At 53.9% G+C, this 21,675-nt stretch overlaps 1 protein-coding gene across 3 annotated transcripts in view; it reads right to left on the reverse strand.

The window, feature by feature from the left end:
* LOC122364206 (fibrillin-2-like) overlaps positions 1 to 21,675 on the reverse strand; it is a 52,284-nt gene that overhangs the window by 7,266 nt on the left and 23,343 nt on the right. For all 3 annotated transcript variants that reach the window (XR_006253522.1, XM_043334373.1, XM_043334379.1), the window contains exons 3-17: positions 14,347 to 14,461; positions 12,056 to 12,336; positions 10,337 to 11,762; positions 9,905 to 10,053; positions 9,323 to 9,454; positions 8,968 to 9,090; positions 8,508 to 8,606; positions 8,063 to 8,221; positions 7,610 to 7,753; positions 6,853 to 6,972; positions 6,508 to 6,627; positions 2,463 to 6,264; positions 2,068 to 2,210; positions 1,562 to 1,819; positions 1,067 to 1,342 (exon numbers count right to left, since the gene is read on the reverse strand). Coding sequence is in view for 2 of the 3 variants with exons in the window: in XM_043334373.1 (XP_043190308.1) it covers positions 1,067 to 1,342; positions 1,562 to 1,819; positions 2,068 to 2,210; positions 2,463 to 6,264; positions 6,508 to 6,627; positions 6,853 to 6,972; positions 7,610 to 7,753; positions 8,063 to 8,221; positions 8,508 to 8,606; positions 8,968 to 9,090; positions 9,323 to 9,454; positions 9,905 to 10,053; positions 10,337 to 11,762; positions 12,056 to 12,336; positions 14,347 to 14,461 (7,347 nt within the window). In the remaining variant the exon portion in view is untranslated. The remainder of the gene's footprint in view (positions 1 to 1,066; positions 1,343 to 1,561; positions 1,820 to 2,067; positions 2,211 to 2,462; positions 6,265 to 6,507; positions 6,628 to 6,852; positions 6,973 to 7,609; positions 7,754 to 8,062; positions 8,222 to 8,507; positions 8,607 to 8,967; positions 9,091 to 9,322; positions 9,455 to 9,904; positions 10,054 to 10,336; positions 11,763 to 12,055; positions 12,337 to 14,346; positions 14,462 to 21,675) is intronic.

Below are 21,675 nucleotides of genomic sequence, written 5' to 3' on the forward strand. Positions count from 1 at the left end.
GTCAGGTCAATTTTGCGACCTCTCCATTATAAGTCAATGGGAGAAAATTGAAATGCGCCTCTTTTGGACGAAAGACATTATACACTCCCAAACACTGAATTACAAGTGGTTTAGACACACTGAACATGAAAATGATGTCCGTGACCCCTGTTTATGCCCTGAGGTCATCTTAGGTCACGAATGGTATCTAACAGTTTTTCGCAAATAACTTTTGATAAAGGCATGCTAGAGCGATAAAAACGCCTTAGATGCGTTCAGCTCGACGATACGGATCGACTGATATGCAACATGACCCTTTCCAGTCAGGTCATGACCTTGACCTGAGGTTAAATTTTCGAGTTGACCTTTCAAGGTCAAGTTATAGTTCATCCGATGCGTCTTGACAAGAGGAACACGATGCCGGTAAAAGTAAGCTCGTACAAGGCTTGGATCAAAAGTTATTGCAGAAAAACTGTTTCTGAAAAAAATCGGCTATTTTTGCAGTTTTTGCCCCCTGCAGGCAAAACCGTTGACGTTAGGTCAAATCTGAGAGAATTATTCAGAAAAGGCGTTAAAAGGGCTATCGAATGCGCTTTTCCGCGGCGCTGTAGCTCTATTGGTTCCCGAGTTATGCGCTAGATTCTAAGAAATTGTTGACATCCGACCTGGAAATCGGCAAAATTTTGCATTCAATGACCTCTGGTGACCTGACCTTTGACCTGACCAAAAAATTGACCGAAGTGATTCCTTCATTATTTTTGACGCTGTTTCGAACGCCGCCTTCCGCGTATCGTTACGTGGCCCAGGAGCCGAGTTAGAAGGGGGTGTTCAAACCCCCCCCCCCCCAGCAGGGCGTGGAAATCCAGGACCCCAGCCGGGCGCGGGTTAAGATTCATCATTAGAGGTATGGCAACGAACGCATCTGATAATTGGTAAGGTAAGAAACATCTCGCATTCGTAAAGTGCCACACTCGCAATAATCAATACACCGTTTCAAATAAGCACAAACAAAATCGATTATTTACTTTCGATTACGTCCAATCCGCTGCTATTTATCCCGTTCCCGTCCCGTCCACCGCTATCTCACCCCGTCTGCGTCCGTTCCTCCGCCTCTGAGCGCCGGTCCGCGGCACACAGCGCGGCTCGTGGCGTCCCTCGAACGTCCAGCTGAGATCCGGCTGGCAGGTGAGGCGGCGCCGGCCGCGCACACGGAACCCCGGCTGGCAGACGATGTAGCAGCGCCGGCCGGGCCGGGTGTCGGCCCTCAGACAGCGGCGCGGCCGCAGCGTGGCGTGCGGAGGAGGGGCGATGGCCGAGCACATCCCTCCGCGAGGAAGAGGTGGAGACGGCGACGGAGCCAGCGCTGTAAGATGACACAAAGGAAGAGGTTATGGCGATTCATTGTTGAATATTCCCTTGGTTGGAGGACTAATGTCATGGGTAGAAACAGCTAGAACGCAGTGCTTCAACAATCGCAGCAGATCTCTCCCTGCATTCTCATGAAATTATAATGAGTTCGTTGTCGAAAGAATAAAATATCGCGATAAGCTCACTCGCTAGGGCAGTCCAGCAACACACCCACCTGTGCTGGGCCGGCGGCGATCGGTCCGGTCCGGCGTCCCAGCTGGCTGGTGTCGCCGGCACTTGGCCGCTGCTCCGCGCCACCGTCCGTCCCGGTCGCAGGTAACCACTCCGTCTCCGTCCAGGTGTCGACCGCGCCGGCAGCGAACCCGACACTGCGTACCCACCGGGAATCGAACCCCGCTCTCCAGCGGCGAGTCGCAGATGAAGTCACTGTGGGCCGGAGCCGTGGGCGGCCGGCACCAGCCGTCATCGGCCGCTGGGACAGCAGACGTCAGGTCAGGTCACGGGTCGGGTCACTGCGACTAAACACTGCCTGATCGAGAGCCAGCTCAGCTCCGATGATTTCTACTTTCTAGCAGCCCGAGCAGGTATACACATGATTCCTCGTGAAGGCCTTAGGCCGTCAGCATCCGATTATGTAAAACATTGAAACGATATTTTGCGGGCTGACCTAGTGGAACGTAAGAAGACAAACACTAATTCACAGCCGTGCACTATACTCACGTATGCACGACCGTCCGTCCTCAGCCAGCCGGTAGAGGTCGCTGCAGACACACTTGTAGCTGCCCTCGGTGTTGTAGCAGTCCTCGGCGCAGCCACCGTTCTCGTAGGCGCACTCGTTGACGTCTCGACACTGAGACTGATCCCTGGCGACGGGAAAATATATTTGAGAGGTTTATCTGAGAGACGAAAGCTTAATAACATTTGATACGGGTATCTAAGGGGAGCATTGGACTGGAAACTGGAAACTGAGCAAATGAAATGTCTAACTCCGTTCGTATCCTGTCTATTTAAACCAAACAGGGCCTCTAGAATTGGCGAATCATTCCTTTCGTTTACAGTGAAACCCCTCCAGTAGTCCCTTATCTTCAGTCAGAGCCCTTCGGTATCCCTCTCACCTCCAGTGCGTTCGGTAGCCGGGACGACAGCGGCAGCGGAACGTCCCTGGCTCGTTGACACACTCGTGCTGGCAGCCGCCGTTATTGTTGGCACACTCGTCCACATCGCGGCAGCTGACTCCGTCTTCGTCCAGCCTGAAACCGGCACGGCAGCGGCAGAGGCGGCCGCCGGCAGTGTTGTCACACATCTGCTCACAACCGCCGTTCTTTTCCAGACACTCGTCGACATCCACGCAGGTTTGTTGATCGCGCCCCAGCTGGAAGCCAGCCTTACAGGAGCACACTGCGCGGCCTTCCTGTGAGGTACAGACATCCGAGCAGCCGCCGTTATCGACAGCACAAGCGTCCAGCGCGTGGCAGGTGCGTCCGTCGGAGAGGAGACGGTAGCCCGGTCGACAGACGCAGCTGCGACCGCCGGCCAGGTTGATACAGACGTGGCTGCAGCCTCCGTTATCCTGGAGGCACTCGTTGATGTCCGTACAGGACTTGTTGTCTGCGGCTAGTTGAAAGCCATCGTGACAGCCGCATCGGAACGAGCCGTGGAGGTTGACGCATAGCTGAGCACACATCAGACCGGGTGCTTCACGACATTCGTCTACATCCTGACAGGTCAGTCGGTCCCGGCCGAGTAGCAGACCCGGCGGGCACAAACAGTGGGCACGGTCCATCATACTCAGGCAGATGTGGGAGCAGTTGCCGTTGCTCTCAGCGCAGTAGTCGATGGCGCCGCACGTGACACCATCCTCTTGCAGCGTGTATCCCGGTCGACAGGTGCACTCAAACGACCCAGGTTTGTTTCGGCAGAGGTGATGGCAGCCACCGCGGCGACGCGCACATTCGTCGACGTCTCTGCACGAACGCTTGTCCGGCTGTAGCTCGTAGCCTGACTGACAACTGCAGACGGCCAGGCCAGCGTTTTCGGTACATAACTGTTCACAGCCACCGTTGTCGTCGGCGCAAGGCGCGGCAGCACGACAAGTGGTGTTATCTGGCTGCAGAAGCTGACCCGGAGGACACCCGCAGTGGTGACCGCCCTCCGTGTTGATACAGAGTTCAGCGCAGCCGCCGTTCTGTGCTCGACATTCGTCGACGTCTTGGCAGGTGCGTCGGTCTCGACCGAGCACCCAGCCGTCCGGACAGCGGCACACCAAGCCACCGTGCAGGTCGGTACAGATGTGAGAGCAGCCACCGTTCATATCCAGACACTGGTCAAAGTCGGTGCAGGTCCGGTTGTCCTTGCCCAGCTCCAGTCCAGTGGGACACTGACACTCGAAAGCACCGGCGGTGTTGAGGCATTGATGCGAGCATCCATGAATGTTCTCCGCGCATTCGTCCAGATCTTCGCAGGTAAGTCCATCGCCCTGAAGTCTGTAGCCGGTAGGACACTTGCACACGTAGCTACTGGCTGTGTTACGGCAGATATGCGAGCAGCGACCGTTGTTGTCGGCACACTCGTCGATGTCCTGGCAGGTTTTCATGTCCACAGCCAGTCGCATCCCGTCCGGACAAGAACAACGGTGACTTCCCGGCTCGTTTTCACAGTCGTGTGAGCAACCACCGTTTCGAGCCGCACACTCGTCTTCGTCAATGCAGCTACTGCCGTCTTCAGCTAGCTGGAAGCCTCGTCGGCACACACAACTCCTACTTCCCTCCAGGTTGACGCAATCATGCTCGCATCCACCATTGTTGGCATCGCATTCGTTTACGTCGTCACAGGAGCGACCATCCTGATCTAGAAGGAACCCGGTGCGGCAAGTACAACGGAAGCTGCCCTCCATGTTGACACAGAGCTGCTCACAGCCGCCGTTTCGGTCAGCACATTCATCCAGATCCTGGCATGTGCGGTTGTCGGCCGCCAGTTCCATTCCAGGGGGACACGAACACAATACACCTCCTTCTAGGTTGATGCAGATGTGTGAGCAGCCGTAAGCGTCTTGGAAGCATTCATCACGATCTGCGCAAGTGCGGTTGTCGGACTTCAGCCGGAATCCTGGCCGGCACAGGCATCGGTGACCGCCCGGTTCGTTGACGCACTCTTCAGAGCAGCCGCCATTGCCAGTTGCGCATTCATCCACATCGAGACAGCTGACACCGTCTTCGGCTAGTTGGAAGCCATCGCGGCAACGGCAGAAGTGGCTACCGTCTGTGTTCTCACAGATGTGATCGCAACCTCCTCGCTCACCGTCAGCACATTCGTCGATGTCCAGACAGGCTCGGCCGTCCTCTCCCAGTCGGAACCCGGCCCGGCAGCTGCAGATCGCCCCACCGGCGACGTTCTCACAGACGTGCTCACAGCCGGCCCGGCCGTCCAGACATTCGTCCAGGTCAGAACAGGTGCGGTTATCGTGCTCCAGTACGAACCCGTCGGGACAGAGGCAGCGGAATCCGCCGTCAGTGTTCTCACACAGCTCTGAACAGCCGGCCAGTCCTTCACTGCACTCATCAATGTCGTCACAAGAGCTGCCATCAGATGATAGGCGGTATCCAGGATCACACGAGCACACGTAGCTGCCATCTGTGTTTGTGCATGTGTGCTGGCACACGTCAGCGTACGCACACTCGTCTCGGTCCATGCAGTGCTTCATGTCTGGCTCTGCCAGCTCGTATCCCGGTGGACAAGAACATGCCGACGATCCTTCCAGGTTGATACAGATGTGACTGCAGCCGCCATTATCAACTGCACACTCATCGACGTCCACACAGGTTTTGGAGTCTTCTTGAAGCTGCATGCCTTCGGGACAGTCGCAGGCGAAGGAGCCTGGGAGGTTCTTGCAAAGATGAGAGCAGCCTGAGCCACCATCCGAGCACTCATCCTGATCCACACATGTGGCTTCGTCCTCGTCTAGCACAAAACCGGCAGGGCACGAGCATCTGTAGCTGCCTTGAGTATTGACGCAGCGGTGAGAGCACCCGTGTTCCGCCTGGCATTCATCCAGATCTCTGCAGGTTCGCTGGTCGGCAGCAAGACTGTGTCCCGGCGGACAGCCACACTGGAACGAACCCTCTGTGTTCACACACAGGTGAGAGCAACCACCACCCTCGGCGCATTCGTCTATATCACGACAGGTGTCTTCGTCGTCTAGCCGGTATCCTTCGGGACAGAGACATTGGTAGCTGCCTTCTGTGTTTCGACACTCGTCAGAGCAGTGATCGAGCCGTTCGGCGCACTCATCGACGTCTAGACAGGTGAGGCCATCATCGTCTAGCCTCATACCACTCGGACACTCGCACTGGAACGAGCCGTCCGTGTTACGGCAGATGTGCGAGCAGCCGCCGTTATCCGTCAGGCACTCATCCAGATCAGCACACAGTCGACCGTCGGGGTCGGTTAGGGCCCGACCCGGCCGACACGCACACACAGATCCTCCTGGAACGTTGGAGCAGATGTCGCTGCAGCCTCCGTTGGCTACGCTACACTCGTTCAGATCCTCGCAGGTATGGCCGTTGTCCGCCAGACGATACCCGTCAAAACAGACACATTGGTGCCCGCCGGGGGTGTTCTCACATTGATGATCGCATTTATGGACATCCTCAGCGCATTCATTCACATCTCCACAGGTGAAGCCGTCGTCGTTAAGTCGGTACCCGGACTGGCAGCTGCACTGTGCGCCACGGCCGTCAGGACGCGGGGAGCAGGTGTGTTGACAACCTCCGTTGTTTTCCAGGCACGGGTCGTCAGCTCGGCAGGTGCGTCCGTCGTCGGCCAGAGATTCAGAAGGTGGGCACGAGCAGGAGAACGAGCCAGGCTCGTTCAGACATAGAGATGAACAGCCGCCGTTGTTGTTCGTGCACTCGTTGATGTCTGAAACGAACGCACAAGTTTATTGTTACGTCCAGGCAGTATTTAGTAAAGGATTAGCGATTATATTGCGCCGACAATTTTCTTAGGATTATTTCCCCTGCTTCTTTGGCGGTCTTAGCTTAGCATAAACTTGCAAGCTAAACAAAATGTGTCATCTTGACAGCAACATTCGAAAATCAGCACTAACAAACCAATGATGATAAATGCGCAGAGCATCGTTGTTTCCATTTGAAGTTCTCTTACCTTCACATATTTTGCCATCGGGCCGAAGCCTGAAGCCCAACGGACATATGCATAAAGCAGAGCCTTCCAGGTTCTCACAATCGTGAGAGCAGCCAAAGCCAGACTCACACTCGTTTATATCTGCCGGAGAGAACCAGAGATAACATCATGGTCAAGCTCTGCAACATAAATGTCACGGGCTTGATATACACGAAAGGCGGACCAAATCCATTACATATTCGTAAAAACAGTTCCTCAATATATCCCGGAGTCAGGCTCTTGTATGTCCGGGAGGATCCGGTTCATAGCATACACCGCAAATAGACCAATCCTCACTGAGATAGTACTAGACAGCCGCCTTCTTACCTTCGCAGTTTTTCCCGTCGGGTCCGAGGCTAAAGCCATACGGACAGATACAGCGGGCCGAGCCTTCCAGGTTTTCACAATCGTGAGAGCAGCCAAAGCCGTCCTCGCACTCGTCGATGTCTGCCGAAACGGAAAATGTCAGAGATAACACCAAACACAGTGATTAACGGTCAACGAATGGATTGGACCTGACTTGTTGTACTACTGAGGATATGCCTACCCTTCAATCTGCCCGGACAGATCCCCGGAGTCACATGGATCCCATGACTTGGTCCTGAGATGGTATACCCCCGAGGATATCCAGGCATGCCCTGGAGAAAGACTGGTCCCATGACATACCCGAAAAACATACCGGTCCGCAACGAATCACAGAGGCAGATTGTCTTGATGGGATAGGCCCTTTCGGTCCGACGAGACCATTTCAGGGCCGAAAGGATGATAGGAATTAGGGGGAGACATTGGTCTGGGCGGGCACCCTGGTGAGCCTCGCCGGGGCTGAGCCCGTCCAGAGGGCAGGCCGATCAGCCCCCCAAGCACTCACCGCACCCGGCTACGGGCGTGCTCTTGCGGGCAATCCCGCATGGGATAAAGCTGCCCGTCCAGCCCGGAGCAGGGAAAAGAGGCGTGGAGGAGAAAGATTTGTCTGTCCTGAGGATGGAAAACAGGGAACGGAGGACAGAGGCAGACCGGTGCCTCACTTACGACGAAAAAGACAGGTCCGTAGCACATCCCGTGGACAGAATTTTACTTTACACACCGAGACAGCTGCCGTCCGGCTCCCTGGTGAAGCCGTGCGGGCAGTCAGGCGCCCTCCTCTCGCCGCAGTGGTAGCTGCCCGGGGTGTTGATACAGCCGTGCGCACACTGGCTGGCCACGGACGGGTCCTCGCACTCGTCCACATCTGCAGGCAAAGTATCGATGCGTAGTGTAAGCTAGGATATGGTTTGGTGTATAGGCAGAGGTTCTCTTGTAAACGTCCTAATCAGCACATCGGATTACATCTCTGGGATTAACTGCATTTCGTAGTATAAAAAAGGCAAATAAATTTCCTATTAAATATGCGAGAAGCATCGTATCGGACTGGTGATGAACGGTTAGCATTTAACCTTTTCATTATACCCTGCAATTGATTGACATATCCCGATAAAGTGTTAGCAATCCTCCAATTTAAAACAACCCGAGTAAATGCATTAGAATACAAACTGCATACCGTTGCAGTTTTTCCAGTCGTCTCCGAGCAGGTAGCCGGCCGGACAGGTGCAGAACACGTAGCCCAGCGTGCTGAGACAGCCGTGCGAGCAGCCGCCATTGTTGACCTTACACTCGTCCAGGTCCTCGCAAGTGTGGCCGTCAGAGGAGAGACGAGTGCCTGAGGGAAAGCCGGATTAAAGTGAGAGTGGTGCTAATGACAAAGCGCGGTGGCCGATCAGTAAGATAAGTATTGGCGAGTGATTTACTCATTGGTCAGTCGGTGTACGGAAGGGGAGACAAATGGGGAAGGAAAAGGGAAAATACACTGGCAAACAGGCTCTGGTTGTTTTTGCAGTACAGCGGTAGAAGTCTGTAAACGCCGACTCTGTTGGCTGGGATCGATACTATCAGGCGGACTGCGGTCCCTGAGGCAGGAGTGAGTATCTGACAGACGGTTCTCTCACCTGGAACGCCGTCACAGGAGCACTTATAGCCGCCCTCTGTGTTGATACACTGGTCTTGACACGGGCCGTGACCGTTCCGCAGAAGGCACTCGTTCTTGTCTGGTGGAACGCAGTCAGAAAGTCAGATAATAGCACATTGGGAGAGAATGAGGTTTTAGAATGAACGGCGCGTCGCCGCATAACTATTTACAACGAGATCATGATGTCAAATGCTTACATTTGAAGGAAATAAGTATTGTGGTATCAGGTATGCCTATTACACAACGCATGCACTTACATTCACATCAATTGACGATGCAGTTATGATGCGACGAAAACGTGTCAGTACGACACAGAGCTGAGGACACACGAAATCTTTCTCGTGGGCACCGATAGCCCAGGGCTCTCTATGGTCTGCGCTGAGGCCCCTGTAACCCGCGCTAAGAAACCACACAGCTAGTCCCTCGGAGATCAGACTGACCGATGCACTGGTCGCCGGTGGAAGCCAGCCTGTATCCGCGAGGGCAGTAGCACTGGTAAGAGCCGCGCTTGTTGAAACAGACGCCGTCACACACGGCCTCGGAGCCGGCACACTCGTCTTCATCTGTCAACAGCGAGGGGAAGATAAGTCAGAATCCGACAGATGATAGCGTTAGTGGTCAGAAATAGACGGAGGACAAATATCAAAGTCAGTACATGACCGATGCTTAACTCCGACAAAAGTGTGCGTTGCACAGAAGTCTTTCTTGGACATATGCCTGACCCACACATACTTTGGTGTTGTTAAACGATCCCAGTCCAGACTTCCTTTTCTTACAGAAGTGAAGCGCACTCACCCTCGCACGAGACGCCGTCGTCGGCCAGCTGGTATCCCCTGTGACAGGCGCAGCTGACCTGACCTCCGGTGACCTGGCACACCTGCTCACAGCCGCCGTTGTCGCCGCCACAGACAGGCTCCGATGGCACCTCTGGAAACAGATTCAGTGGGGTTCATATAGTCACCACGCTCCAGTGCAATCCTTTCTGCGCCTGAGACACCACCAGCCGAATTTCGTTAACTGAGCCCGATAAAGATGAAAGAGGGGAAGTTATGTGTCGAAAAAGATCGTCAAAATGAAATAAAGTATGGGTATTAGTTGCTGAAAATGTTATCAACCAACAATCATCAATTTAGTAATGAAATTCTTCACTTACCTACATGTAAACGGTGCTGCATGAAAACATGCAAAATAGATCAGCCACAGCAAAGGAGATACATGCAGTCATGTAGGTATGTGTTGCTGTACGCCTGATTTTTTACAACATGGATTTGATTCTACACCGTCTCGGGAACAATATACCTTTTTTAAACGAAGCAATAAGACAAGCAATACTTTGGACACCGAGAGAAACAAGTGAAAACTAAGGCGAGCTCTCACCGACTGGCTCGCATCTGGGCAGGACTCCGTGCCACTTCCTCTCGGAGCAGTAGACGGTGCTGAAGCGATCGTCGGCCATCTCGTAGCCTCCCTCGCAGATGAAGCGCGCCTCCAGGTACACGTTGTTGGGAGTCTCCGGGTTGGTCACCCTGTGGACAGCGGTCGGACACGGTTCTAGGCGTGGATACCGACATCGTTCGGTGCATATTGGCATAGAAATATCACCCCTACACACTGTTCTCTTAAAATCGTCATAGCTGATGACATCCTCATTTCTCACTTACCTACCATACCAATGAACTTCCACCGAAATGATATAGCACAACCCCCGCCCCTACCGATCAATGAATAGAATCCTCGCACGGGCGTGCTGTTATAGGAAATCACAACTCCCCACAGTCCTGTACAAATATATCACCCTTCCTCACTGACCTGTTATAGGAGACCACGCCGCCGTGCGCCACGGCCGGTGGCACTACTCGTGGCAGATCCCCCTGTCCAAACAGCTTCAGACAGGAGAGGTCGAGCGCGGTACGATTCAGCCGATCAGGTAGCTTCTCCACGAAGGCACTCTCGGCTTTCTCAGCAGCTACTCTGTCAGCGGCGAGCTCGGCCAGCTCTTGGTCCTCATCCTGACCCCCTGAGGGGTCGGTCACCACTGGAGGGGGCGGAGGCGGCGGCGGCGGCGCGCGGGTGGTCGCAGGCGGTGGCGGCGGAGGACGCCTCCTTGTTTCGACCGCTGCGTCTATCTCGTTGGCTTGGTCGTAGTACTCGTAGTCATAGTCGTCAGTGCCATAGTCGTAGTAATCATCGTCGCTGGTGCTAGCAGTTGTCTCCTTCTGTTCGGTAGGTTGAGGTGGTGAGGTGCGCCCGTTATCCGCCGGTGCACCCTCCCCAGCTCCGTCGAGGTAGTCGTCGTCATAGAGGTCGTTGTAGTCGGCTGGCCGACGGTCAACGGATGGTTCTCTCTGACCGCTTGCCGTGGGAGCGGCTGCTGTGGTAGGCGCTCTAGTGGTGGTCGTCGTTGTTGCCACAGTAGTTGTAGTGGTAGTTGGAGGTGTTGTAGTTGTGGTTGTGGTTGTTGTGGTAGTGGTGGTAGTAGGTGCTGTGGTGGCTGGTGTGGTTGGGACCGGGACATCTTCACTATCCTGGTCCTCGTCACGCGAAGATTGTCCGTTTGGTTCTTCCCCTTCCTCGTAATCGTAATAGTAATAGTCACCGTCATCATAGTAATCGTCACCATCGTAATATTCGTCTCCGCTCTCCGGGAGCTCGTTTGTGTCCTCATCTTCATTTCCTTTATTATTCGCAGAGCCATCCGAGTCACTGTCTTGCGTACGTTCTGTATTACCGTTCGAGGAATTTTCACTATTCGATTGTGATGCCTCTGCTCTCTGAGCAGTATCAGCTTCGACTTCTTTTCCAGCATCAGCACCCTCAGCGGGATCAGAGCCTTCATCATAATCGTCTTCCTCCTCATCCTCTTCTTGTCCCTCCTCCTCATCTTCTTCATCATAATAGTCCTCTTCCTCACCCTCTTCGTCAGTATAATCATCGACATTGCGTTTTCTGCCGGTTGTATCGGCCGACGAGGCCTCCAGTCGCGGGTCAGCTAGTGTGGAGCCCACCAGCCAGGTAGGAGCCGTCACCCAGGCCTCCGTGTAGGCCGCCTGTGTGGGCGTCAGGTCCTGACTCGTCGGACTGGGCGTGGTGGTGGCGGCGGGGGTAGTGGAGGTCTGGAGGTGCTGTGTGGAAGCCGTGCCGGGATCAGCCGAAGTGTGGTTGTAAGCTCCCGGAGAGCGGTGGATGTCGATGACGACCGGAGAGGCATTTTTGTTCTTAGATGTCCGTTTTTTGTCTGAAACAAAAATCGAAGTTAAAATTGGCCCTGCATGTTGTGCAGACTGCAGAGTGCAGACTCCGATGATAACAAGTCGTTATGGCAAATAAGCAGCACACCATGTTTACATTTGCTTTCGGTACCAGATTTTAACGTAAAAAGTTTACGACTAAAAACATGAACCATTTTTCGGAGTAACGATTTCTGTGAAACAAGACAATATAGGCACCACTACAAATTATGACAGCCGACTGACCACAAATATGCGACAGTTCCGTCAATATCAATATGAATACTATCGACGTCCATACCTTTTCTCTTCTTTTTCCTCTCGAGTGCCTTTTGCAGTTTACGGAGCCGCCGTTTCTCCTCTCGCTCTCGCTGCTTCTTTAGTCGCTTCTCCTCCCGGAGTCTCTCCTTCCTCTCCTGGCGCTCCTGCTGTCTCCTGAGACGCTCGCGCTCCTTGGCCTCCTTGCGTCTGCGCCGCTCCAGCTCCTTGGCTTCCTTCTGGCGTCGGCGCCTCTCCCGGCGACTGAGAGAGGAGTCATCAGTCGCCGCTCGACGCAGCCGGGAGACGGGCGCCCAGCCGAAACTGTGGATTGTGGGCGACTCGGTCAGCTGTGCCCGGGGCCACAGAGCAGGGTCTGAAAGCCCCGCTAAAGCCCTTCAGTTTTGTAGGTTCTAGGTTATTTATGGGTTATAAGGATTAATCATCTTGTTTTTGTCGTGATGTTTTTTTTTTAACAGATGCAATTTAAAAACATGAAAGCCAGGAAATTCTCTTTCTATTCCCGATCCCATGTCACTAACTAGTACCTATGCTTATTTCAAACAAACAAATAGGTAAATATTCAGGTTCAATGTGCAGAGGTCGAGCCAAGGCCTCGTCTAACATGTTAACTGGGGGGGCTAAACCCCCGCAGTCATCGACCTGGCCCCCCCAGTCAGGGCAAAAAGTCACTACTGGGGGGGCCGGCAATAGCCAAAAGGCAAACTAATTTTTATTTCGCGGCGTCAGTGCACATAAAAACAAATGCGTAAACGAAACGATGCAATGTGAGCACATTGAAATACCTCATTACCTAGGGCTGTTATGTGTTTATTTTGTTTACCTGAACCTTTTTTTTTCGCTCAGCAATGCGTTACATTTCGTCTTTTCAGGCGCCCAACTCCGTGTCCCGGATATTCTTTTTTCATAAATTTAGTCCGAACCTTTTGAATGGAAGGATTCACAAGTACAGAGCCCCCGCTAAGCAGAGCTTTGCGTTGGCCCTGCCCTCTACCCTCCGATCGCGCAATTCGTGATCTATGGCAGAATTTAGAGCCCAAAGTTTAACGTATGCACATAGCCGCACACGGCCGGTCCCCTCACTGACTTCGAATGGCTACGGCCTGCCACCAACCGTAGGTAACCATGTACTCGCCAGGAGGGTCATAAAGATCGAGCGATGTCGCGCTTCGAACCCGGACTGTTATAACCGAGACGCGTGCCCTCACCACGCGGAGTCCAAGGCTCTACCGGCAACAATTTCTCCTTTAGGTATCAATCTGTTGTTTCTGTCTTCGCCCCTCGGGGCGCCAATCTCTTGTTTTTGCCTATCGTCGTCCTCGCTAGCGGCGTCCAACTTCTGGCTGGACGGTCACCGGTGTGCGGCTAGAGTAGCTCCTAATCGTAATGAAGCAGGCTCCCGTTCTGGGTGGTCGTACGCAGGCGCAGATGCCAGATTGGTGGTCTGTCTGTGGGGACGGGAACTCTGACAGCTGGATTATCTAAAGAAGTCGGCATGGAGTCCTGGGGGGCAAATGCCAGCCACTTAGGGTCCCAACGGGCCTCAAAGCACTACTACACGGGGTAATCTTCATTTTTGTTTAGCTTATAGCCTCTGACGACCTTAAGGTTGTGTTGAAGATCCACGGCGATTACGGAGAATCCACCTGAGAAGCCATCAGTCTCCAAGTTGATACACAGGCATCTGGTCTGAGGGGGCCCTAGTGGGAAAATACGGTCTCCACTCAGATTGACCATTAAAGCCTGGTATGGATCATATAAAACCAGTGTGGGCTACCATAGAGGCCGAAATATAGGTCCAGACGTTGGCATTAGCCCTCAGAGATCGGCATCGAGCGCTCAGAGGGGCCCATCTGTAACCGATGTGGTTCGCAAAAAATACATATGCGTGTGGGCCCTCGACATAAGGCTCGGCATGCAAATTCCTTAGACAAGGCACTGCCACTCAATCACACGCTCAACAACGAGAAGTGTGATTATTATTGCCTGATGGGGCAATGTGAGGGGGCTATAAACTAATAGGTATACAAGCATGGGTCGGATGGCCTACTATTTTTTTTTAGTTTTCAAAAAAAAAATCATGGTATCAGGGCTGTGATGAAAAATAAGTGGTCTAAATCCGGTGAGAAAACAGGATTTGGGGGTACCCTAGGTTTGGCTCCTTCAGTCTCTGGCCCCCCCAGTGAAAATTCCTTAGACGAGGCCCTGGGTCGAGCTATGTTGAAAGTTTAATTAGAGGTCCAAGGGAAAACAGAACAGATACGATATTGACACCTGGCAAGACTTCCGTACAATTTTGCTCTTTGTCCTCACCTGTTCAGGTTTTGGCCTTTGGAAGTGTCCAAGGAGTGGTGCTCCTCCAAAACGGTTTGAACGTTCTTCGTGACATCAGAAGTGTCACCGATGTCGACAGATGCCACCAAAACGGCTGAAACATCAGTGAATGAGTCAGAAACAATGTTAAATGTTCACAGCACTTGCACTTGCTAGCAATAGTTCATAATTCCACATGGAAGAGGCACAGGTGGCGCGCCGCCTCGCAGTGATCTCGCGTACAAAGACAAACGGTCTGACGCTGACCATGATCATTGATCATGTCAGCGGTCCTTGAATGCGGGCGGCCGGCCGGCCTGGTTGCATAACACGCGGTGAACCATTACGCGGGCACGCAACGGTCAGCCTGGCTGGTAGTCATGAGGTCATTTAACTCGGGGAACGATGCGCCTACTGACGGCTGACCATGGTCCCAGTTTGGTCTGATTGCGCTGTGTGGGTAAATGTTTAATGCTGGGGATAAAATGTTTCCATTTGTAGGTAGGTACAAAACGTAAAAGATTTACGGTTTGTACATGACATGATGAATTGAGCCAAAACATGAAGGATAAACATGTAGAAAAGTGAAAACAATCTTCAGCCTAACAGATACCTAGGTAGAGATTGCTGAGGCCAGGGAGGGATTGGCTACAAATCAGGACGAAACTGACTGCCTAGCTTGCCTAAACGGGACGGGTTCGGTTGTCTGTCAGCCGAGACAAATTGGCCGTCTATTTGGCCGCGGAAATCGCTATCTATCAGAGCGGGATTAAATGCCTAACTGCAGCAATCTGCACACGCACATGGGTTCGAGGCCGAGCCGGTTATCAGCTGGAGTGATGAGCGTTCAACAGGTGCCGAGAGAAGCAGCCTACGTCAGCGGGCGGGCCGCGCTGCGTACCGCACGCCGCGCCGCCCCAAAAGGACATCGACCGCTGCTGCGACCAGTGTCAACCGCGTCACCTGGGCTGACGACAGGTGTTATGACACGATACCGGCGGAGCCCTGTCCCTACCTACTACCGACCAGCCAAATTTGCTGAAGACATGGCCGTATATCATCAGTCTGTGGGTGGGAGATTCTAGGGAACACTTATGCCGTTACGAAAAGGATTTTATCGCTACTGTTCACAGCTGACTAGAATGCTAGACGTGGGTAGTACGACACTTCAGTTGCAGGATTATGTCTTTAAAAGGGTTGGTCCATCACACTATAAGCGTCACTGTCAAGTGGCATGTCGGTTTTAATCATCGAGCATCACCCTCCGTTAAAACGGCATATTCATACATAGCATAGTCGAGCAATAAAAAATGCTTGTGCCCCGTGTCCTTCGATGCCGACCTGCAGGCTGAAAAATTAAATGACTACATATGTGCGAACATTGTTACCAATGGTTGAGCTGTAAGCACGTCGGCCACCCCGGGCCGATAGCCGTCCTCAGCGCATAGGAATAACCGTCCCCAGAGCCTCTGGGAGTGGGGACCGTCCTCCGGGCCGGCCGATGACCGTCCTTCGGGGCCGGAGGGGACGGGCAGGACATCCGGCGCGCTCCGTGACTTGGCTGCGGTGCAGCGACTGCTGAAAATGAACGGAGCGCGTGCCAGCGTGAAGCTGGTCCACCCAGGATAGCGCACATTGGGAGGAGCGTGGCGTAATTAATCGCCCGCACCTGGGACTGGGACGGCGGCCTGCAGACGCGCCGACAAATCTCCCAAGGTCTGGTGTCAGCGGTCCCCGCAGATCTGCACGGTAACAAATTTTCTTCTGTGTCTGGCGATGGTGCACTACGTCGCGATAAATGGTTTCTTGTGCTTGGTGGAATTTGTTCACCAATGCATGAAATTTAGGAAAAAAGGGCAGTTCGCCCCGAGCTGAAATACAAAAATGAAGATGTGTGGCGGGACTGGGTGTAGTTTTATCTGCTTTTGTAAAAATATACGTAACAGGGTACTACACAGTTTGTAAGCCACCCACTACCCAGTCACCAGGCAAAATACTACCCACGTGTCGTTTGCGCCCATCGATGCAATCAGCCCGGTCTCAATCAGTAGGAACGGTATCCATTTTTCGGCACCATACGGGGCTAGGGGCTGTCGCGTCGTGGCGGCGCGGCGGCGCGGCGCCGACGGGCCTGGAGGCCAAAGAAGCGGTATTTATTCTGCCTTCAGTGCATAATTGGATAATTGTCACATCATGATGGCGTGCGGTGTTCGTCAGCATTCATCAACAGCTGCTGTCACCTTGCCGGCAGCTGCTGTCACTGAAAGTTGAAGTGTTGCCGTCAGTAGCAGCTGCTGACCAGTAACAGCTGTTGACAGCTGTCGTAATAGCGTCTGTCGGCACTGACCAGCAGGCTACCGTCACGGACAGGCGACAGCTGCAGTCACTGACAGCTGCCGTGCTACTGGCAGTTGTCGTGCCGCAGCTACTGACAGAGGCGGCAAATGACAGATGAAGCCACTGACATATAGGTACCTACGCTGCAGCTACTGACGCTGACTGCTCGTCGCAGTCGCTGACTGCTGCCGTGCTACTGACAGCTGCAACTTCTGACAACAGCCACTGGCAGTGGCAGCTGCAGCAACTAACACCTGCCACAGTAACTGACAGCTGCCGTGCCATGCATTTGCTCAAAGCTACCGTACTAACTATTAACAGCTGCAGACAGATGTCGTGCAACTGACAGCTGCCGTGCTGCCGCATAGCAGCTACTGACAGCTGCTGTGCCGCAGGCAGCTAATGGCAGCTGTAGCCACTGACAGCCACCGTGCCACTGATAGTTGTCGTGCTACTGACAGCTACCGCAGCCACTAACAGCTGCCGTGCCGCCGGTGACGTGTTTCACCATCCGCGGCTATACGAGCTGAGCCGTGTCGACCGGCGCCCGCCCACCGGCACGTCGATTCATCTATAAATACGGCGCGACGGGCGGCAATTAATGTCGACTCCCTCCCTGCTACTGCGGCCGAATCACGACCACACATCACCCATTATGGATCGTACGGCAGCTCAAACGGCCGCCTACCGACCGAGAAAAACACGGGCAACCACCCGGCTACAGCGGCTCTCTCTCTCTCTCTCTCTCTCTCTCTCTCTCTCTCTCTCTCTCTCTCTCTCTCTCTCTCTCTCTCTCTCTCTCTCTCTCTCTCTCTCTCTCCTCTCTCTCTCTCTCTCTCTCTCTCTCTCTCTCTCTCTCTCTCTCTCTCTCTCTCTCTCTCTCGCTCTCGCTCTCGCTCTCGCTCTCGCTCTCGCTCTCGTATCGTATCGAGCAAGGGGCAAAGCACGTCATCATATTATGAAACCAGTATTATAACGCCTTTTGGGGCGACTAACGGAGCGAGCGAGAGGGTGAGCCTTGCACGTGTGAAATTTCGACGGGGTACCTCCAGCTGACTTGTGCACGGCACCCTACTAACCGGTCTCTAGCGATGTGCCAAATTTGAGCACGATCGGCCCAGCCGTTCTCGAGATCTGGAAGCGGCACCCTGCACGTGCGCACGTGCAAAATGGGTCCCAACTGACTTTTGCACGGCACCCTACTAACCGGTCCCTAGCCATGTACCAAATTTGAGCGCCATCGGTCCAGCCGTTCTCGAGATCTGGAATCGACCCCTGCACGTGCGCACATGCAGCAGCACCCCAACTCCGGCACATGGATATGCATTGCCTAGTGGGTGCCTACCTGCATGCCAACTTTCAGCGCAATCGGCCAAATAGTTACCGAGATATTGCAACAATTACAAAAGTGACACCTCTTCGTTTTGCACGTGGCACGTGCATAAGGGGTCACCCACATGCATCGGGAATAGTCCAATACTTGGTAGAAGGAATGAAGCTACCCTACAAAAATTACCGCATGTAAATCGGTCAAGTGGTTGCTGAGATATAAGCGTCGCAGAATCGGCCGGCCGCTCATACTCAGAAATTTCCGTTATTCTACGTAAGACTCCGCTCGCTTCACTCGCTCCGTAATAATATGATGATCATTATGCCACACAATATTAGAAGATCGTGTCATTACACTCTTTCCACGATAGGTATGCATATAAAAATATCCGATAGAATGATAACGTATTAACGATAGTGAGTCTCGTCGATTGATGTGTACTTAACACGCCATTGAATCACATCTCTGTCCGTCATTTGCCGTGCCTGATGTAATTGTTCCGAGCTGGCGCCGCGGGTGTTGGCCGTGCCCCCGACAGGCGCACGGCGGCGCACCGTTCTGTTTTTACCGACCAGCAAGAAGCGTCCCGTGGCGTCCCGAGTTGGCGAGGTGGCTCGGAAACCCCGTATAGTGGGAGGGAGGGGGGGGGGGGGTAGTAGGTGAAGGGGAGGGGAGCGTCGCGGGCAACGTGACCGACACGAGGCTGTCGATGCTCCGGAGGTGCCCGTCGCACGAGACGAGCTCAATCTGACATCAGACTATAGAGCCACTGGTGAGCCGCCAACCACTGGATCATTGACCATGGTTTCCTCAGTCATCAGTACCTAATCCTCGCGAATTGACCGAAAGTTTTACGCACAGGCATAGATGAAGAAGCATCGGATTCGGCATCTCAAAACTACATAGACCTAACGATATAGATGTGATGGGATGCCCTACGAAAGCTTTTTTCTGGGAGTTACCAACAATAAGCCAATGCCTACTTATGCCGAAGGCATGGCAGTCCCTTCCCTGTCGTCTTCCCGGCACGCCAATGTCCTTGAAGCGTTTTAACCGAGGCCGTACCCTGTCCAGTATCGAGACAGGTGCGCTACTTACGGTAGGTATGTAAGTGACCACATTAATGCAGGCTGATACCATGCAAGTACGGCAAGGGTAACACGATGTTGCATACAGCTGGAGCTGTTCAGGCTGCCTCCGAACACGGTGGGGTGGTGGCCGGAGACACAGGACCGCCCAGGCTGGACACATCGAGCGACACGACACGGGGGACCGAGTGACACGACACGCGCCGTCCCCGTGTACAGCCACAGGACGGTGCATCGATGGCATTCCGGTTCCGCTTGACTCGCCATGCAGTCTGGCTGGTGTTTAGATACTTGCAACGTGCAGACGCAGAAATCCAACTTGGTTACAAGTTTAAAGCCCTTCCCTGATCCTGGAAGTAAGCTGGTATCTCGGCATTCGCCCACTGCATATAGCGCACTGGAAAAGGAGGCTCCGACTCTTCATCCGGCCCTCTGGCCCCTCCTGAAAGCCAAATGACTACCGACTCCATGTTGTTTGTGCGCAGTGCACGTTCTCTTGTCTGTGCACAGAGTGAGTGCATTCTGCTATCTGTGCGAGTTCAGCGTCCACTGTGACCGCCTCCGTTCCGCTGTGTGACCGCCGTTCCGCCGTCTCGGCCGGCCGGCCGGCCGGCGCAGCTCGCGTCCCGCCCGCCTCCCTGGGAGGAGGGAGCGGGATGTCGCGCGGCGGCCCGGCCCGACCTGTGTCGCTGCCCCCAAATGGAGCCGCTCCGGACGCGCTGCAGACAATGAACTGCACCCGGCGACTGTCGGCCGGCTGTGCAGCGGCCACGGGCGGCGCGGAGCCGCCGGGCCGCCCGCCCACCTTTTTACCGGGGTCCCGGCGGACAGTGAAGTGCACTGACGAATGGCGACTCATTTGTTGACTATTGTTCTGTGTGATGTGGCGTGAGTGGTGTCCGACAACCGTCGGCGGTCGCCCGGGGTCACTGCGGCCCTCCCTGGGTCACGACGGAAGTCACCGGCACGCCGAGTCACGACGAGTCCTGTCTGACTCACTTGAGTCGACTCCAGGATAAAGACATGCCTACTGCGCTGCTGAGCTATAACTTTATATACTCAACCAGATTAGGAACCGAATTTTTCTGCACATATGGCAAATGTAAATCACGGTAACTTTAATAACAAACCGAAAATAATAGACCAAGCTTACTAATAAATCACATAAACCGGTTTCACCGGTCAGACGCATTCCAAAACCATATTGGTATGAAAAACAGCCTGAAATGAGTTGTAAGTCCATGATTGCGGATGAAGACGTGACTGCGTGTCGAGGTCTGGTCACGGCCGTCAGCCGGTTTTATAATACGATGGAGGAGCGACCGCTGCTCGATGAGAGCACGACGAATGCCAGCCAATACTAATAGTTGGATACACGGATTTCCTACTAATTCAAACATCAATAGATGGAAAAAATTTAGGCAATAATACGGGTTTCTGACACATTTACACGAGTACGCATACTTCCCTGTAGATAGAAATGAAAACATTATTTAACGCGAGCGTTCTTTTCCTCATGGCCAGCATGTCTTTTTATGCACCCAAGTCCATGCGATGTCCAGTTTCGCCCGCCCACAGCTTGGTCGCCTACCTCGCCGCTCCTGGCGCGTGGGTTCGGCATTCCGAGTCGGCAATGCTCCTGTAAGTGCCGTCCACATAACTCGTCCTCCGCACTCATATACAAGGACCGGCTCCTCGCCCCCGCCGTCCATTGGCCATCTGTTGATCCCACTGTTGACCTAGCAAGGAGGTGGATGCTGCTTGCTGCACTCCATCCGCAGGACACTGCGCTATGTTCCACCCTCTCCAATTCGAGGTAGTGTATGCCACGCCTACTTCTTGTGCCGAGGAATGTTGTCTGGAGTTTGTCCCACCTTCCCCTACACTCAGTGATATCATTGTCGGCCCCGCCCCTCTCCTCCGTCCAAAGCAGGGATGCGGAGCCGGAGCCGGAGTCGGAGCCGGAGCCGCCGGAGCCGGCATATTTTGCCCGGAGCCGGAGCCGGAGCCGGAGCCGTGAAACAATATAGCCCGGAGCCGGAGCCGGAGCCGGAGCCGCCAAAAAGGGGGCGACTCCGGCTCCTTTTTATTTTTTGAAGAGGAAAAAAATAATTGACCTAGTTCGGTTTGACAGTACAAGGCAGTAAAACATATGGTACTATTGGCCTCAAGATAAGGGCCCAGGCTACCTGTAGTTTTGATGCGGTGAATACCCTCACCCTCGCCACAACTCGAGTGGGGGTGGCGCTGGCTAGGAGGAGGGTTGCACTCGGCCCGAGTTGTGGCGAGGGTAAGGGTATTCACCGCATCAAAACTACAGGTCGCCTGGGCTCTTATCTTGAGACCAATAGTACGTCATGGGCCATCAAGTGAATGAAAAAAGCCGAATATCCCCAGCATCCCACAGTACCCAATCAACTTCCTGTTTACTCCTCCCCCCACGTCTGCTGCATCCCCAGAACATGAGGACCGGTCATCAGGTGACGGCCATTGTTTTGAAGCCAGTGCAGTGGACTGCGACTCCCAGCACCGTCTCTTCCCCCCACCCCACCCCCCAATGCAGCCCGAGACGGG

Source organism: Amphibalanus amphitrite, unplaced genomic scaffold (assembly GCF_019059575.1).
Source record: "Amphibalanus amphitrite isolate SeventyFive unplaced genomic scaffold, NRLGWU_Aamphi_draft 000027F_arrow, whole genome shotgun sequence".
Lineage (NCBI taxonomy): Eukaryota > Metazoa > Arthropoda > Thecostraca > Balanomorpha > Balanidae > Amphibalanus > Amphibalanus amphitrite.